General features: G+C 43.5%; 1 protein-coding gene across 2 annotated transcripts in view; it reads right to left on the bottom strand.

Annotated features, from left to right (window-relative positions):
• abtb2b (ankyrin repeat and BTB (POZ) domain containing 2b) overlaps positions 1-19,760 on the bottom strand; it is a 46,392-nt gene that overhangs the window by 16,416 nt on the left and 10,216 nt on the right. For both annotated transcript variants that reach the window (XM_070908185.1, XM_070908184.1), the window contains exon 2: positions 604-753. In XM_070908185.1, coding sequence (XP_070764286.1) covers positions 604-753 — 150 coding nt within the window. The remainder of the gene's footprint in view (positions 1-603; positions 754-19,760) is intronic.

Raw genomic sequence — 19,760 nt, forward strand, 5'->3', positions numbered from 1 at the left:
GTTGGAGAAAAAGATTGTCCAAGTCTTTTCCCATGTTGACTAACTTGACTTAAAAAAAGGTTCAGAGCACCAGATAGTTTGTGTTGACCTGATGCATACTACTTAGCAAAACAGACCAGGGACAGATCATACAGTCAGAGGCATTATCACTTTACTCTCCAGGGCTCCATGTGTAGATAGGTAGGTAGATTTTTATAGAATTGCACATTAGACGACTTTCACAATAAGGCGCAAGACAGGGCTTATCATAAGACAGAAAGTGATAAAAAAAGAAAGTAATTCTATTATCTCTGCTTGGCACTTGGCTGTATGAAATAACAGCCTTTTTGGCAGAAGAAAGGTTTCCCGTCTTCCAGAGCCAGTTAACAGTGTGGAAATAACAAGGTGTGTTTAGAAAGTGTTCAGAATATGGTCATGTATTTAAAACAATATGACAATTAGTTTACATCTGGGAATGTTTACATGTTTGTAATAGCAAGAATGTTTTGTAAGGTCATTGTCGGTCCTTGATTTATGATTGTTAAAAGACTTCAGAGGACAAATCTGTGAATATTAAGTAGATCCAGGACCACACACACATTATTCTGAACTACGTGTACTCACTGAGTTCAGAGATGCTGCCCACACAGGTAGCCAGCAGGGACTGTTCCAGCGTCCTCAGCTCCAGCTGGGCATAGGCATCCTCCCTGCTGTCCACAGACGTCTGCTGGTTCTCTGTGTAGGGACTGAAATGGGCAGGGAGAGACAAAACACCTATGGAGACAAAAACAGAGAGAGAGAATGTTATTCATGATTAATATGGTAAGTTTGTGAACAGTGCAAACAAGCCTCCGTAACTTCTGCAACACCATCCATCCACACTGCTTCTACAGAAGTCCCAAAACAATTGCTGGCTGTATTTACATAGTGTATTTGTAATCCTGGTAACATGTAACCCACACCGCTCTGGGCAAATAAACACACAAGGGAACGTGAGCCTTGCTCTCAACACATTCAGGAAAATAAACAGAGCGAACAGTGACATCAGGCTAATACAAACAAAACAGATGCAAGTTGCAAAAGTCAACAGTAAAATAGGGATGGTTACAGCAGATAAATGAGAGTTAAAGCTGATATGACTACAGTATATTGGAACATTCAGAGTGCTGAAGGGGTCAAAGACTACCAGCAGCCCCTACTCTGACCTTTTCTTACACTAACACACCTACAGATGAAGAAACAAACTAACAAATCTGGTCACCAAATAAGGGGGCTTTCTAATTTCGTAAAACTGTCTGGATTTTCATAGAAAACAGCATGTAAGGATGAGTTTTAATTCTTGGTTCTGCACGGGAAGACCTAGTGTTTGATGTTCTGGATGTAAATACTTTAAAAGAGGTGGCATGATTGTTTCTAATACACTAAAATAATATGATTTCATGGCTGATTTGATGAAATCCCTAATCTTTTGCAGGGTACTCAGGGTATCTACTATCATGGCTTGTGGTGTAACTAGGGTCAATCTCAGACACGTGTGGTATTTCCTCTTCGAATGGACCCTCTGGAGACCCAGTCAGCCCAACCCAGCCATCTCTGATGCGTAATATTGAGGAGAACATATGGAAAACGCATTTTTTTAATACAAGTCAAACTGAAACAACAAAAATAAATAAACAAATAAAAATGCACAATCTGTCAAAGGAGTTTCACTTACCTCCATTCATAAAATCAGATAACAGACAAATAATGATATGTAACAGTCTGACACCAGGTTTGCTCTTTCATTCTGCATGACAGCCGGTTGTCAGACTAATTGCTTGTAAGGAGATAACATCGTTCTTACATAACCCAAAGATGTCACCCTGCTCTTTAACTACTGTAACCGCCTTGCAATTGTTTTCCAGCTAAAATGGATAGAAGTTGGAACAAGTCAAGGTGAGAACACAGATTGCTGTTTTCTGCTGGCTGTTAGCTCTCACACCTTCATTAGCTTTGTCTGGAGCAATATATGGTTGTGTAAGAACCAGTGTGCTGTTAGCTACTGTGTAGCTAGTTGATCTGGGCGAACACATTAAGCTGCCCAGAAGTTGACCTTTATTTTGGCTTCAGAATCTGAGGTGAGTTCTCTGCCAAGCCAGAGGAAATGAGTGGGGGAAGGCTGGAGATAGAAAAGAGAAAGGGAAAGAGGAAAGATGATCGGTGCAGGTTTGTGATTTATTTACAAAGCCTGAGGAAAAAAAGCCTCCTCATCTCAAACTCTCCTTACCCTCCCAAAAGGGAAAAGATGGGCTACCATCCCTAAAATGACATTCCCATGTGCTTCCGGCAAGCAGTGTCCTCTCATTGGAATCTGAGAGTGATGCTGAAAAGAAAAAACGCTGATGTGTGTAAAAAAAATTCCCATCATCTTACTCTGAAGTCTCTTCTTCTCAGCACCCCATGACACGAGAGGAGATTGAACTTTGGAAAAACTCTGAGCAGACTGAATCTAAGAGGGCAAAGGACAGACTATTTTAAAATCAGTGGCTAACCAGTAAGCCTTTTCACAGAACATTTTTGTCCTGCCTACAAACATCTTTCTGCATTGTAAATGATGTGCGATACGGCTAAATGTTCTTACAGTAAACATTTACTGTGCCTAAAGCTGGAACTAATTTCCACAAGATATACTTGCTCAGACTTTGACTACCTTTAAATTCAGGTTAAAAACATTTATGACTGAACCTTAAATATCCACGTTATTTATCCACCTTGCACTCACATGAGCTACCTTATATTTGTTTCTCTGTTTTTCATTTCTTTTATAAAATGGTTTCTCCCCTTTTCATCTATATTTTCATTTATGCTGTATCTGAAGGTTATAATGCATTATGTAAAGCACTGCATGCAGCCTCTGTGTTATGAAATGTGCTAAATAAATAAACTTGCCTTTACATTTCAGTCTACTGCCTCATATGGAAACGATTTATTAGTATGGACACAGTTTATAGTTAGCATCTAGTTTTTGATCTTGTCACTCACTGCAAGTATACACAAAGCTCAGCTGAGGCAATATTTGAGAGTGACAATTAAAACTTATCCAGATCTCCCACCAGCAAACTTTGAGTCAGAGCTTACAAGTGGATGCAAGGGAGGAGGCTTCTGAGATGCTAATATAAGCAGCAGTGATATCAGCACTGTTTGCAAGCAAGCAGTGGATACTAAATAGACTGCCTTATTGAAAATGTGTGCTGGATATAAAGTACATTGCAGTGAGCAATTTGTGTTATGTTTGTGTAACAGCACAACTTGAGTTGTCTGTCTGAAATGGCTAGCAGGATTTGTTCATTTTACGCTGCAAGGTTTATGTCCAAGGGTGAGGACTCATTGCTGCATAAACACACCACTTTGTCACGCACACAACAGTAGCCATCACAGTCTAATTTGCAACATGGTGTCAACTGTGTATGGACACAAGCACACATAGTATTTCACAATAAAGGAAAGGTAATCTATGAGACAGGTACAGTATTAAATCACATGTGCTGGATGTAAACAGCATCCAGTCTATACGGCAGGCTGTATATCAACTGCTCTATAAAGACAGTGAGAGGGAGATATAGCAGAGAGAGAGCTGGATTTCTCAATTGAAAGGTACAGGCTACATGATATGTTGACTTCCTAAAAAAACAAAGCCAAGCAGAGAAGGAGGAAGTCACATCACTCTCAAGTAGTGCTTCATAAATGAAAACATATTGATAGAATTACAGATATCTTCAAACTGCCAAAGGGAATCCAGTCACATACAAAAAGTGTAACTCTCTCTCTCTCTCTCTCGTACTTTCTCTGCACCATCTGACTTGTATAACATGTGCTGACTCCCCATTCCAACACAATGGAAACGGCTGCCTCTAGCAGAGCACCACTGCTACAAAGAACATGCACGTCACACAGCCAAAATGTACACAAGCTTCAACACATCCCAGTTCGCTCACACAGGCACAAACATATCCATACACTCACATCTGTGCTTATAAAGTATGTTTGCACTTCTTTGATGTGTCACTTGAGATATTTTAGTAATTATGATGAGGGCCTCCTCCTCAGAGAGAGAGAGAGAGAGAGAGAGAGAGAGAGAGAGAGAGAGAGAGAGAGAGAGAGAGAGAGAGAGAGAGAGAGAGAGAGAGAGAGAGAGAGAGAGAGAGAGAGAGAGAGCGTTCTCCTTTTATGCATACTCTCCTGAACTGCCTCACTGTATATTCACCTCCATGTTTTATGGCCACCATAACTACTGTGGCCTCCATGACAGAGTAGTAGGTGTTACTGTATGTGACATGTCATGTGATTACCTCATTCAGAAATGGCTTGATTCCAACTTATGTCAGAGAAACTCATGCCTCCTGAGGTGTAAGAGCCATTTGGAGAGATTCTGTCTCAGCAGTGTGGGGGAGGGTGTATTCAAAGATGAATGTGTCAGCAGGTGTGTGTCTATGGGAGTGAGCAATGGTCTGCAAATCAACAGTTATTCTGACTCCCTGTAGTGTGATTCACCAAGAACGTCACATTGACGTTATTCCAGTTTTGAAACTCTACCTACTTGCATAAAATATATTAAACGGTTCAAAATAAAAATCTAATAATACACAGAGGACTAATTAAACCAGTATAATGAACTGGTCAGAATATATCACATTTTTGCTTCTTTACAACAGGCACTGATTTGAGGTATCCTGGAGCTTCTTGTTTTTACTTTTACAGAATAATCTTTAGCCTATATTTAGCATGCTTAAAATAGACCTGTCTTGAACAGAAGCAAAATCTTTGGAAATGTTAATATAGTTTCAATTGATTCTGTCATATTCTTTCAAAGCTGTGGCAAATATTCGCACACCACCACACTCTCAGCAGTTCCCACAGTCCCACCCCATTGCTTGCCTCACCGCTGAACCCCAGCCTGCGTCATTTGGGCCTGATGTAGGTCCGCAAGCCAACCAGGGCCTGTCCCCACCACCACTAATATCACGAGCACCAGCAGCTCCAGCACTAGATGCATCATTTTGCTCTGGCGCTGGGAGAGGCTGAGGATAAGACAAAGAGGAGGGGGTGAGAGGAGGGGAGGGACTGCTGAGGGTTGTAGAGCTTTGGTGGAAGATGAATGAGTCATGCAGAGAAGGGATATAACTGAGGAGGGATGGGGGGGGGGGGGGGGGGGGGGGCAGGAATATCTGAGACTGCGAAAGGGGTGAGGCTGGGGAAGACAAGTGGCACAAGGGATTCATTCTTTTGCAGCCATTATGGTTCAATTTCTGAGGTTGACCCTGCAAATGTCATGTGGGAATCCCAGCTACAAATCACAGCTGAAACTTACCACAAAGCCTGTGGCAGTCCCCGGCCCATCCAAACTATCTCTCAAAACAGCTCCCCCAGCTCAGCCAAGCTATCACTAACTCAATGATGTTGGACACACTGCCATAACAAGGTCAGAAAAATCCAACAACTACTTTTTGTTATGCTAAAAGTTTCTGAAACTTTACCCAGTCTGGCTGTCACTCTCAATTAGGTGCTATTATGAGCCACATAACATTAATAATATTGCTGTCAAATCACATTTCGACATTTAAATTTCAATCTACTGTCAGGAAATCAAAACAACTTTGAACTTTGTCTTGCTGGTAAAAATGTGCCAGAATGAGTTAAAGCTGATGGAGCTGAACGTGTCACTGCCTTTCCCACATGCCTCGACTCTCACTCTTTGTTGCTCTTGCAATACGTTATCTCCCAATGTTACAAGTTGTTCTACTTGACTTTAAGTTTGTTTTTTTTTGCACACGCTTGGTAGCAGCATTAGGGCGGAAAATATTTGGAGGACATTGTTGCTTCTCATGTCTACTTTTTCAGCGAATATTTGGAAGATATTTGGGTTTCACCTTCAATAACAGGCCAGAAAAAACAGCTCTAAATTATCAGACCACGGTAAAACCGCACACTATGAATAAACTTTGGTTTGAATTTCCAATTTTGAATCTGTTTAGAACACACGTTTCACTATGCCAAGCCTTCATGAGTAAATATTATAAATCATTAACATTTTACTGCTTATTTCTCTTCAAAAACATCACTCAAAGGTCACTTTAGATACTTCATGTTTGACTATCAGTAGGAAATGACAGTCGTAATTGACAAGACCAGAGAAAACTTAACAATTGTAAAAAAAGTTATAATATATATATATAGATATATATATATATATATATGGTTATATATAGTTATATAACTACTAGCATGTAACAATAATGTTTTGTGTGTTGCCATATTCTTTCACAGTTTTTAAGTTTCATTTCTGTTTCCACCAGCTCAGCCCTGATAGAAGTACATTCTTGGATTTGTTTTGTCTACCATAGAGAGTATGTGAAAGAGAGAGGGACATGATCAGCTTTGCTCCTGCTGTATGCTCTCAGTAAAGTGGACAGAAAAAGTCAAGACTCAGGAGAGTGTGTGCACACACACACACACACACACACACACACACACACACACACACACACACAGTGAGTGAACACCTGCCATGCTTCCTTTAACAGCCTCTTCATTCATTACAGGGTGGATGGATCAGAGAGTCAGGGAAAGGGGGCTTCAAAGACACTTCCCCTGCCCAGAAAGGAGCTCTGATTCTGGGCCAGGAGGATATACGTTAGTCCCTGTGTGGAGGCTAGGGGGTGGACAGTCACACAATAGTACAGTGTTTGACAGGGCTGTTTTATTGGGTGTGTATCTCCCCCACAGTATCCTGATCTCCTCTGTCTTTCAGAGAGTGTGTCTTTCACACAAAAAAAAGACACACACATGCTCATGCTTCATTTCATGTCAGTGGAAGCCATAGGCCAGATGTGATGCTTCACTCATAGGCCTGGCCTCTTGTTTTCCACACTTAAAGGCTCCCAAACACCTGTTTTTCACACATCCAACATCACCCACACACAAACATTGTGTTTTTCTCATTCTTCTCGCTGTTTTTACAGAGACATGCAGGTCTTTTGTTGGAGGCGCTGAGCACGTTTTCTGAGAGAATAACAGTGAGATTGATGAATGAACTTCATTGTGTATGTCTCTCTGTAGAATCAGAGGGATAAGCTTTGTTCAGCATACAGGGTTAAAAATATCCATGTGTTTGCTTGCTCTGGCGGTCCCTCATCACATTCCTTATCTAAACAGAATTCAAGTGGGACAGAGGGGCATTTAGAAACTTAAAGTGGTCTATTAGTATTTGGGCTAAAAATAATCATTCATTTGACCAGTTAGCATATAAGCGTGTCTTTCAAAATACAAACTACCTATGTGGATTTGGGGGCAGACAGAGAAGCATTCATAAGCTGAAGCTGCTTAAAGTACATTTCACTGGAATATTCGCGTGAGCGCTTCGAGATGTTTCTGATTTAAAAGGCATCGAAATTACTGATCTCACTCACATACAACCACACACACACGCCTGTCAGAACCTGATAAATCACAGAGCATGATTGACAAGTGAAGTGGGGTCTGGTTGATGTCCCCCGACACCTCTGGTGACCCCCGGCTGCAAGGGGTCACGGGTCAGAGGTGACGCTCAGCTGGGGCTAAAAGAGGAAGTAACCTTATCAGCTGTGTAAAAGGGGGCTTCCCTAAGTCACTGAGTGAGAACACCCACACACATCATTAATCACTGCATGACACAAGCTAAGATGGAAATATTTGGTGAATGTGAAGGAATCACATGTAGTGTTAAAAAGGATTTCATGTGCCAGCTCTGCCTGCTGTTCTCAGACTGTTGCTGTTATCCAGACGTAAGCTTTTGGCTTGTAAAGATGTTTTCCACAAAGACGGTTAAAACTAAGATTTGAAAGTTTAAAACAAAGATTTAAAGTGTGAAATTTAGCTCCGGCCCACAGGCTGAGAGTAAGATTTTTGGATCTGTCCACTGTCAGAAGTCTGCTCGAAATCCCAGTGTGCAAAGCCACAAAGATTAGATATGAATCTTCGAAAGAAGTATGTTGACTGTAACATTGCAAATATTACACTGCAAACTTTAAGGAATATACAGCTGTCACTGCAACCACGAGCTACTGCTCTGCATTAAAGTCCAAGTGAAATCTATTTAGTCATCCTTTTTTGTAGTCTGTAAATATTGTTTTGTAGCTGTAAATATGGTCTGCAATAGCATACCTACCACCACTCCCGAACAAACACACTCTTCAGGATCAGAAATCAGGATTCAAGATGGCTTTGGTTTCTCACAGCTCTGAAAAATAACGCCATAAGCTCCTCTACACAACTAACCCTAATCCTAAACATGACTTCAGCTTTCTCCCCTCCTTTACTCCCTCTTTCTCTCTCTAATCATGTTTTATATTTTACATTCCAGGCCAACTGTGGTGCCTGTGGCTATCTAGTCTCATTCAACATTCCCCGTTTCCATATGTGACGCCACTTCACAGAGTGTGCAGGAAAGGGACAGTATTGCTCCATTATTGGATAACTAGGTTTTATAGGCTTCACTGGCTTATTGTACCGTACTGGGGCTGGTCTGGAAATACACTATACTGTATATGGAGGCTGGTTTTGTTTTCTCCACGACACAGGAAGACGGATATATTACATGCACGAACATCTAACCTCAAAACCGCCCCCTCATAATGAAATCCACTTTTGCTGTTGAGATGATGTCACCTTCCACAACACTGCCAGGAGGTGATGTGTTTGACGAATAAAAACACGGGAAAAACTCTCGAGGGCAAAATATAATGGTGGCAATACATGCACTTTGGTCTAGAGAACAATTCTCATTAGTGTCAATCAGCTGTTGACATTTCTTTTTTGGGACCTTATTGGCTGGAACAGATCAAGGGCTGGCTGTTTTATTTGCCCATTTTAAAAAGAAAGAGTTAACCTCCCTTTTAAGAACAAGATGCCCTCTATTCAGCTCTCCAACAAATAACACTATGGGCAGCAGGCTGGGCAAAGAAGCACAAAGTGTGTATGTGTGTGTATGTGAGTGTGTTTGCATTAATTGCTCCCATTCTGTCTGTGTGATCAGCTCATTTTCTCTCAGCTGGACCCACCAGAGAGCGAGAACAGAGAGCCAGTCAGTTTGGATGGCAGACAACACGCTCATTGAGGAAAGGCCTGAATCTGAACTCTAGATCGTCGACGTCCTCAGTAACACACACACACACACACACACACACACACACACACACACACACACACACACACAATTAACATTGGTAAATCACAGTACTCAAGACTGAGTTGGAGGTTCATATTCTTTTCAGGAGAGGAAACTCCAGTAAAGTTAGTTTCACTGGCCAGTTGGCTGTGTGGATCTCTTACTTTCATAAAGGGAACCAGATGCCTGAAAACACTTCTGACTTTTTGTGTGTGCTGTGATGGATGTTTGAAACCACTTACCACCAAATAAACATGAACTCTGGCCATTTGGTGGTAGCCAGATGCTAAGTCTTTTCATTATTAAATCAAATAGTTTCAGCCTTGAACTTATAAACAATGTGATTCTCAAGTCATTTCAAATACCTAAAAGGGGAAGTTAATTAACAACAAAAACTGAGCAAGCACTAAACATATCTGAACAATGATCAGTCTGCAAGTAAAGGTTTCAAAGTGTGGAGGGATTCCTAAGCAGAACACAGAATTGTAATGGTTACAGATGTTTTGAGTTGGCAGGACCAATTCACTAGATCTGGGCAAGATTTTCACAGTTGCTCACTCAGTTTTGTCAGGTAGTATCCCCTGCATGCAAACTCTAGTAGCTTAAAATGCATTCAATTTTACATGTACGTGACTCCACTTCCTTAGTGACATCATGCAACTTCCCAATGTGGCTCAGCTTTTTTTTATTTTTCTGAAAGCTTTCACACAGTTACACCTTTAAAATTAACATCAAGATAAAGACTGAAATAACCTCAGCATTAGACACGTCTGTGTCTGTGTGTTGCATGTGGCACTGTTTCATTATCACTTCAACCCCTGCCTGAATAACATCCATAAAAAGCACATTTTGTGACTCACCAACTACTTAGATAAAGCTTCCCTCTATTGCTAGCTCTCTATCTAACCCTTTCTCTCCTCCCTAATTCTTCTCTTACACACAAAATTGAGCATTCACACATTAGCCCAGACATTAATTAACACACTTTTAATAAACACACCATGATGAGGTGCCTTTCCCACCTGCATGATATACACATACAGTCACAGGTATTTCACTTTCAAAAGCTCAGGGAGAGAAATTAACTGCACTAAAACCATCCCAACTTCTATGTTCGGGTATAAACTTCCAGCAGCAGCATGGTTCTCACAGTCCACCAAGCGGTTTTTTGATAGAGGGACTTAGAAGTTTGACGTTTCAAAGAACTGGATCCAAATTCCCCCTTGTAAATCTAAAGCAGCTTTCTGCTGATTAACATTCCGTGTTGGGCTGGGTAGAGAGCAAAATCATGACGCAGAACGGAGTGAGTCAAATGGAGAAAAAAAAAGGGGGGGGGGTGGATTACGATTAGGACTGGAGGTTCAATCACTCTTTTCCTCCTCTCTCTCTCTCTCTCTCTCTCTCTCTCTCTCTCTCTCTGTGTCTCTCTCTGTCTCTCTCTGTCTCTCTCTGTCTCTCTCTGTCTCTCTCTGTCTCTCTCTGGCTCTCTCAAACTAACTCTTTGGACTCAGTGGAAAAGAAGCTCAGGAAAGGAAAGGCAAACCACTTTCTGGGCAGCCACAGATTGTTGTTCACTCACACAGACATGCAAGTGTGTTGTACAGTATGTTTGTGTGTGTGTGTGTGTGTGTGTGTGTGTGTGTGTGTGTGTGTGTGTGTGTGTGTGTGTGTGTGTGTGTGTGTGTGTGTGTGTCTCTGAGTGTGCAATGAGGTGTGGCCTATACTTGCATCAGCCGCAGACAGTGGCAGAATAAGTACCACAAATTAAAAATACTCCATTACGAGTAAAGGTCAAACATGCAAAAATTATACTTAAGTTAATGTACACAAAATGCAACATAAAATGGAAGTACTTAACTAAAGCAAATGCACCAAGTTACTTTCCATCACTGGCTACAGACATCTTAGTTTAAGTGATTAAGACCTGCACAGTCAGCTCAATAAACAAGAGAGGCTACATTTACTTTGATAGACAGAAAACTTTAAAATTGTATTTGGATTGTTGCAACAACCTTCTTACTACTATCACATTTCAATTAAGCCTGCGTTAAGAAGGAACAACCACCCACAGACTCACTGCATCCCAGTATAACCTGTCATGGATAAGATAAAGAGAGAAGATGGGTATGCATTATTTCATGGGCATCACAACTCAGCAGCGTTTTACGGCAGCAGGCAGTAAACGGTGCAGAGCTTTGTTCAAAAAAGGCCCACAGCTCTTTTGTCTGCAGTAAAGAGTAGGGCTGGTCTGTCTGACTCGTCTGTTGTCCATGCCATTGTTGACAACAACTGTCCTCACTGTGAGAGATAGAAGAGAGGTGAGAGTTCGATGCTGGGAGGGGACACTTATCGGTCATAACATTGGATGGTTAGAGTGGGCAGAGCGCCAGGAAATCAATGCCACTGTTGGAGCATGTGTAAGAGCGACATACTGGCAATAAATCAATGGACCACCCAACCTCAGACACACATGACATGACATTCTGATAAATATGCCCGCTGCAGTCTGACCAAACAGATATCAGGACAGAATTACATAATGGTATGCACCAGGCTTTGAGGTGTCATCAAAAGCGCAAATCATGTGGCCATGTGTCAGTCTCGCAGATGACAGCAGAGCATAGATAGCAGCTCTAAATATTCTGAGTGTGTGTGTGTTTGTGTGACCTGGGTGTGTTAGGGACCTGCAGGGCGTGTCAGGATGTCCACCTCTTTAGCGCGAGGCAGTAAACTACCTTTAACCAGACCAGTCACCTCATTCAACTGGCTGTATGACCCATCTGACACTCCAGAGGGTTTTACAGCTCACCCCTGACCCTCACACACACCCTGTACACACCCCTCTCACACACACACACACACACTGAACACAGAGGGAGTGTCCACACCTCAAAAGGAGCCTGCTAAAAAGGACCATCCTCTTATGCAGTTATGTCACCTTCTGAGCCCCAAATCTTCACACACACAAAGCACCACTTACACACACAAAGTCACACACTCGCATCCATGCCACCCTCCTCTACGTCCATGAGCTTACAAGTGACCATGTGGTGGTCAGCACTATGGGGCGCACTAAACAGTTAAACAAAGCCTCACTGTGTCCACGTCATCATTACACAAGTACTCACACACACCTACAGTACAATGGTCCTGGACCTGGGGGTTGGGACCTCCCCAATGGGTCACAAGATGAATATAAAAAAGGGATTACAAGATAGTGATAACAAAATAGAAAATAAACCTTTTTGATCATTTTCCAACTTTTCTCAATTATCTTTTTCTTTTTACTAAATAGTTTTACCTCCTCTCTTTTCCTTCCTTTCAAAAGCGGCTAAAAATGAAACAATCTGAGAACAGTAAATCCCTCCTCATACGTACGCTCAGAAGTACGCATCATTTTAACCACGGCAGTACACAACACAGACACACGCATGCCCACGGTGAAGTATGTTCGACCGAGGCTTACAGAGCCATCTATGTTGTCCTTCTGTGCTCAGGCTGATAAAATGATCACTCTTTCCTCTTCCTGTGGAAAAGATGATTGTGCTTGTGTGACCGTCTCTGAAAAAACACAATGAGCAAAAGAAATGATAAACAAAAGGAAGAATTAACACTTGAAACAACAAAAGACAAAAGAGAAGATCAGTGCCTGCCCGTAAATATGTGTCAGACTGTGAGTGTGTTTTCTTGGCGCTTTGGTTTATTTCTGGCCGGATTAGAATTTAAAAATGAGGAATGAAGCTCCATTTATTCCTGTCTGATGGACACATTGATTGCTGAGTGTGTATGAATGAGTTCTGACTTACTGTGAGCTGGCCGCATCTTATGTAAATCCATTATCAGTTTTAAAGCTCTGCCCTTCGGCTTCAGTAAAAAAAATAAAGAAACGGGTCATTGCTACAGTATAACCCATCCTCCTGAGTCATCACTACTGTAGTCTTTTTCTTCAAACACAAAGCGAACAGTGTTGCGACTTCAATGTAAATAACTCACGTACCCAGTGTAATGAGTATTTGCTGTATCTTCTCTGCATGGGGCACCTGCTCACACATTCCTCAGCCCAAGCACGGCAGCAGCACAAATAAAGTTGTGGGAGGTGAGGGTGTGTGTGCATATGTACAAGGGGTGGTGTTTGTTGCCGTGTGTGTTCCCAGCTGTTGCCTCTGCTGGTGCTGCAGGCAAGCTTTACTCAGTGTGTGTCTTTGAAATACTTTATACGGTCATCTCAACAACTTCATTCAGGTTTAATCTGCGTAGTCTGCTTTAATGTGTCTGTCTGTCTGTGTGTGTGTTTGTGCCTCTCAATGTGTATATATTTATGAGTGTGTGTGTGTGTGTGTGCTTGTTATGCAGGTCATAAGAGGCTACTGTTCCAGTGGTCTCTGTGGACCACCCACTGAATCCCTATCCTCTAAGCAGCAGATGGAAAAAGGAAGACAAGCATCACAGGCAAGGAGAGGTATCACCTCAAGAGAGACTGTTGTCTTCCTCGATCTCCTCCATATTTCTTCTAACTGTAAAACCAGAGCACTTTAACAAACAGAACACTTTAAGAGGTACAAGCAATGTCAAAGCCAAAGGCCATTTTCCTTTTAACTGCTTAGGAAGCTGGGCAATTCTCACGAGTGTGTGTATGTGTGTGTGTCTGCGTATTAATGCATTTCTTCCTGAGTATCACAGAAGACCCGGTCAATTCACTTCAACTGACGTTCCCACAACGCTTCCCAAGCCACAATGGCTAAATAATAGCTGACAGACTTTAAGCCCTTCCTCACACACAAACACACAGAAACACCCTGGCACACACACGTATGAATTTCAGACTGGCCACATTGTATATTACCAACTACGCCCTTTACAGAAATTAATAAAAACCTAGCTTGGCAGGAAACAATCGATAAATCAGGAACGACACACACGTATTGAGTGAGACTGTGTTACAATGTGAACAAAATCAGGGAATGGGAGACTACGGAAAAGTCTCCAGATCCAGATTGTTGTACAGTCAACCCACTCAGACTTGTAATATGTGCTGAGTGTCATGCTCTAACCACCATGGGTATTGTTAGTAAATCATGACTAGTGAGAGGTGCTAGCCACATCCTGACCACACACACTAAAACACACAAACCCCTCTACCCTTCCCACAGAGACCAGACTGCCCAGCAGAGACCCTTTAAAGGAGTGATGTGCGTGGGTGTGTGAGTGTTTTGGAGGAATGTTTGTGTGTAACAAATTGGGGGAGAGGACAATTCTTGCACATACTCACACAGCTCCTGTGCAAACAGCAGACTGAGTGACAAATCTGTTTTCATTCTCCTTTCCCCACTGTAGGGTCTGTCTGGGTGCGATGATGACGACTGAGTATGTGTGCGGGCCCTGCTGATCTTCATCAACTACCCCCTCCTGCATTTGTACCATGTCTGACAGGTTTTCACTCTTTTCTGCTCAATCCTTCACCTTTTATTTTAATTCTTGCTCCAACTTTTTAGTTCTTGTACTTCCTGTCCCATTCCAAGATAAACAGCGGCCCCTGCTTTGCCCGCTCGGGAAACCCCATGACCACAAATGGCTAGACAGACAGAAGAAGAGGCTCGTGGGATATTTCATTCAACTGCTTGCCAAGTGTTCAGAGTTGGGGTTTGGACTACCCTAAGCTTAAGCTAGGAACACACACACACACACACACACACACACACATTGTTTCCCTACCCTGGGACAACTCCCATTCTCCAATTTCAGCCTGTGAAGTCTCAGAGGGGCTTACAAATCCTGCAGGGTGATAATTAGCTACGTTTTACCTTTTGCCTCTTGAGAGAAACATGGGAAGAAAATAACACACAATAATGAAGATGGGAAAGAGCTGGGGAGAACTTGTGCAAAGAAGCAATTCTGCATGAGGGCCATGATGGTATTTCAAGAAGCAAATGGAAAAAAAAGAAGAAGACGTCTTAAGTCCCCTACCGAAAGCCAGAGTGAGCCCAGCAGCCGTCCTCCCAACAATTTGATACCCAGAGATTACTGTGCATATTTAAAATTGAGTTTCAGCCTCCTGGGGGGGAGGTGGGGGGGGGGGTATAATGATGCCTTCTCCAGCCGTCTTCTCTGAACTACAGGTTTCCCAGGAGCCTGACTCCAACAGCAGCCCTGTGCGGGAAGTCTCTGGCTGACCAGGAGAGAGGCGAAAGAAGGAGAGAAGCAAAAGAAGGACAGAGGAAGTTTGGAAGAAGGGAGACGAGTTTTTCTCTGATTCGATTTTCGGACTGCGGTGACACACAAACCAGCTTGCAGACAGGCACACACTCCTACATGACAAAGATAGCCCAAATAGAGAGCCAGAGAGTGTTAGATGGAGAGTTGCATCCAGAAATGCACAAGCCAGAGCATGAATAGTACTTGACCTCATTGTGCTAGCCAGATAAATGCTGACCTCACCACTCTCTAGCTACCAACATGAGTCGGTCACAGGATAATTATGGTCTTTAGAACAGAAGTGCACTAGAGCCAAGAACCACAAGGCAGGTTCATCTCTTGCTCTGTGATTTTTTTCTCTCTGTGCTTGTCACTGTCCCTCAATGCCATTCATCCTCCCTGCTCTGCTCCCTGTCTGGATCTCTCTGCACTGAGGCAGGCAGATACATTAGACCTAATTTCAGCACCTGCGAAAGTCTTAATCTCCACATGTTCAACCATTTCAGAACACATTAATAAGACTTCCCTCTCCTCTGCTGGCAAAGCTAAGGCGTGCCACACCTTGTAAAAGTCCATGATGTTTCAAGTATAGTTTTTTTTGGGGTTTTTTTTTAAATCAGGGCCTCTAGCTTTTCTCTATCCATCTGCGGTTAGGAATTCATATGCAAATGCATGCACAGAGACATACAAACATCTGTCTTTCACGGTCTCATAAACATATATACAGAATACCATATTACTGTCCTTCCCTCCGCAGGAGATGATGATGGCATTTCAAGACTCGTGTGCGGAAGACGGGGAGCAACAAAAGAGACAAATAGTGGAACGAAGAATGAAGGAGGCAGGGAAGGAGAGAGAGATCGAGCTCTTGGGAGGTTTCCACGGGGTCAAGACAAGAAGAGGGGCCTCCACTAAAGTTTGTCTCTCCCAGCATGGGGCTGCAGATGATAGCTAGCCATCCAGACATAATGAATGTCAGGTCTCTCTCTCTCTTTCTCTCTCTCTCATATCACACAGACATCTTAATGAGGTTAAGAAGCACTAGTTGTCACACCTGCATCCAGGGAAAAGGCCCACAGCATGCTGATAGGGCAAATTCCTTTCCATCTTTGTCTGTCTGGTTGCTACTTATCAGTCGGTGTCTCTATCTCAAGTGATTCTTGATTTTCTTTGTGTGTGTATGCATGCGAGTGCTGCTCTGTGTGTATTATCTTTGTCTATTCAGACACTGGGATAGAGCCACAATGTTATCAGAGTCACAGAGACGCATCAAGACATCTCCTGCTTGTGCTTTCACATGTGGGCTTGTCTCTCTGTTAACTGCCATATTCGCTCCATTGTTCTCCTGACATCAGATTGCCTGTTCTTTGGATCCTGTCTGCAGACCTCATGTCAAAACAAAACCTTTCGGCATACCGGAATAAAACAACTATGTCAAAATGATGGTATGAAACCACCTCGATGAGTAAAAGCTGCTTACACTGCACATTTGGCTGGGGCTCAGCTGACCGGCTGGGTGGGTGTTGCAGTATTTATGACTTGCTGACCCTCAGGCTGACTCCCTCCCCCCTGCCCACCTGACACATCTGCCCCCTTCAACACCATCATGCAGACGCACACGCCCCTTCTTAGCACCTGACTGGACAGCTGAAAGGCTCCTTCTGTAGGGGACTTCACTGGTAGAGGAGGTCCCTGCCAAACTTAAAACAAAGCATAGACTTGTTGGTGCGTTTGCTTAATGCCAGAAAGGTGTGTTGACCTCTTCGGCACAACTTCAGAATCAGAATCAGAATCAGAAATACTTTATTGATCCCCGGGGGGAAATTGTACAGTACCGGTGCTCCCATTCAAGAGTAGAAAGTAGCATAATTTAGAACTAAAAGTTTGTACAAAATATAAAAATAAGAAATACAAAAAACAAAATATACACATTTACAGTATTTAAGTGAAATGAGGTGAAATGAAAAATGAAATGAAAATACAAAATATACACATTTACAGTATTTAAGTGAAATGAGGTGAAATGAAAAATGAAATGAAAATACAAAATATACACATTTACAGTATTTAAGTGAAATGAGGTAAAAATATATACAATAACAATGTATATGTATGTATGTGTTGCACTAAAGTGTGTGACTATATATGTATTGCACTTAAACATTTTGCATAAATAGTGAGGTGGTGTATGAACAGGTGAGGTAGATACAGATACGGATTCCAGTCTCTTCCTGAGTGTCTGACATTCAGAGAGAGGAGTTAAACAGTCTGATGGCCACAGGCAGGAATGATTTCCTGTGTCGCTCAGTTGTGCATTTGGGAGCAATGAGTCTCCCACTGAAGGTGCTCTTGTGTCCGACCAGTACGTCATGGAGAGGATGTGAAACATTGTTCAAGATGCCCCGCAGCTTAGACAGCATCCTCCTCTCTGACACCACCGTCAGAGAGTCCAGCTGCACCCCCACAACGTCACTGGCCTTGCGGATCAGTTTGTTTAGTCTGTTGGAGTCCGCCACCCTCAGCCTGCTGCCCCAGCATGCAACAGCATAGAGGATAGCACTGGCCACCACAGACTCATAAAACATCCTCAGCATAGTCCGGCAGATGTTGAAGGACCTCAGCCGCCTCAGAAAGTAGAGACGGCTCTGGCCCTTCCTGTAGAGGGCATTAGTGTTCTTTACCCAGTCCAGTTTATTGTCTATGTGAACTCCCAGATACTTGTAATCCTCTACAATGTCCACACTGGCCCCCTGGATGGAAACAGGGGTCATCGGCGCCTTGGTCCTCCTCAGATCCACAGTCAGTTCCTTTGTCTTTGTCACGTTGAGCTGTAGATGGTTCTGCTCGCACCATGTGACAAAGTTGTCCACAGCAGCCCTGTACTCCTCTTCATCACCCTTACTGATACATCCAACTATTGCTGAGTCGTCAGAAAACTTCTGAAGATGGCAGGTCTCAGTGCAGTAGCTGAAGTCCGTGGTGTAGACGGTGAAGAGGAAGGGAGAGAGGACAGTTCCCTGCGGGGCCCCGGTGTTGCTGACCACTCTGTCTGACACACAGTGTTGTAAGCGCACATACTGTGGTCTGCCAGTCAGGTAGTTGACAATCCAGGACACAAGGGGGGCATCCACCTGCATCTCCGTCAGCTTCTCACCCAGTAGAGCCGGACGGATGGTGTTGAACGCACTGGAGAAGTCAAAGAACATGACTCTCACAGTGCTCGCCGGCTTGTCCAGGTGGGCGTAGACGCGGTTGAGCAGGTAGATGATGGCATCCTCCACTCCAAGTCGGGGCTGATAGGCGAACTGAAGGGGGTCCAAGTGTGTCTTGACCAAGGGCCGGAGCTGCTCTAGGACGAGTCTCTCCAGGGTCTTCATGATGTGGGAGGTCAGTGCCACGGGTCTGTAGTCCTTGGAGCCACTGGGTCGCGGCGTCTTTGGAACAGGAACGAGGCAGGATGTCTTCCACAGCACGGGGACCCTCTGAAGACTCAGGCTCATGTTGAAGACGTGGTGAAGTACTCCACATAGCTGGGGGGCACAGGCTTTAAGCACCCTGGGGCTGACACCATCGGGGCCTGCAGCCTTGCTGGAGTGGAGTCTCCTCAGCTGTCTTCTAACATGGTCGGCAGTGAAGCACACTGTAGAGGTGACCGGTGGGGGAGGGGTGGTGTCGTCAGGTTGAAGAGTGCCGTCAGCCTGGGGACTGGGGGACGAGGTGTGAGGAAAGCTCTCACAGGGGGGTGGGGGGCTGTGAGGAGCAGGAGGGGGAGGGGGGAGTGGAATAGGTGAAGGTTGGAGGCAGACAGCAGAAGAGTCATGGGGGGGTTGAGCAGGGCCCACAGAGTCAAATCTGTTGAAAAACAGATTAAGTTCGTTGGCCCGGTCCACACTGCCTTCAGCTCCTCTGTTGTTGCTCGGCCTGTAACCCGTGATGGTCCTCATTCCACTCCAGACCTCTCTGGTGTTGTTCTGCTGGAGTTTCCACTCCAGCTTCCTCCTGTACTTCTCCTTGGCCTCCCTGATCTTTACCTTAACTTCCTCCTTCTTGACCTCTGTCAGAGTGAATGCTAGGCTGGGTCTTACATTATATATTTAACTACTATCAGGCTGCCTTTACAACCCCTTTTAACAGAAGCACCATAAGGCCAGGGGACTGACACGCACACACGTGTATATACAGTATGTGCACTGTATGGACTGTTACCTAATGTGAAACATATGGATAAAAATGAGAATGCTTGTTCAATAGAGCTGAAATTAGTCACACCTGTGTCTAAGGGCCATGCGGGTGGAACAAATGTCTAATCCTATCATGTTTAATAATCCCATTGGCCTTACATAGAGTTAAACAGAATCAGGTTTGATGAGCTGATGAACATGTTGGCATTGTGACTGTTTTTAGAGGC

This window comes from Enoplosus armatus, chromosome 6 (genome assembly GCF_043641665.1).
Source record: "Enoplosus armatus isolate fEnoArm2 chromosome 6, fEnoArm2.hap1, whole genome shotgun sequence".
Taxonomy (NCBI): domain Eukaryota; kingdom Metazoa; phylum Chordata; class Actinopteri; order Centrarchiformes; family Enoplosidae; genus Enoplosus; species Enoplosus armatus.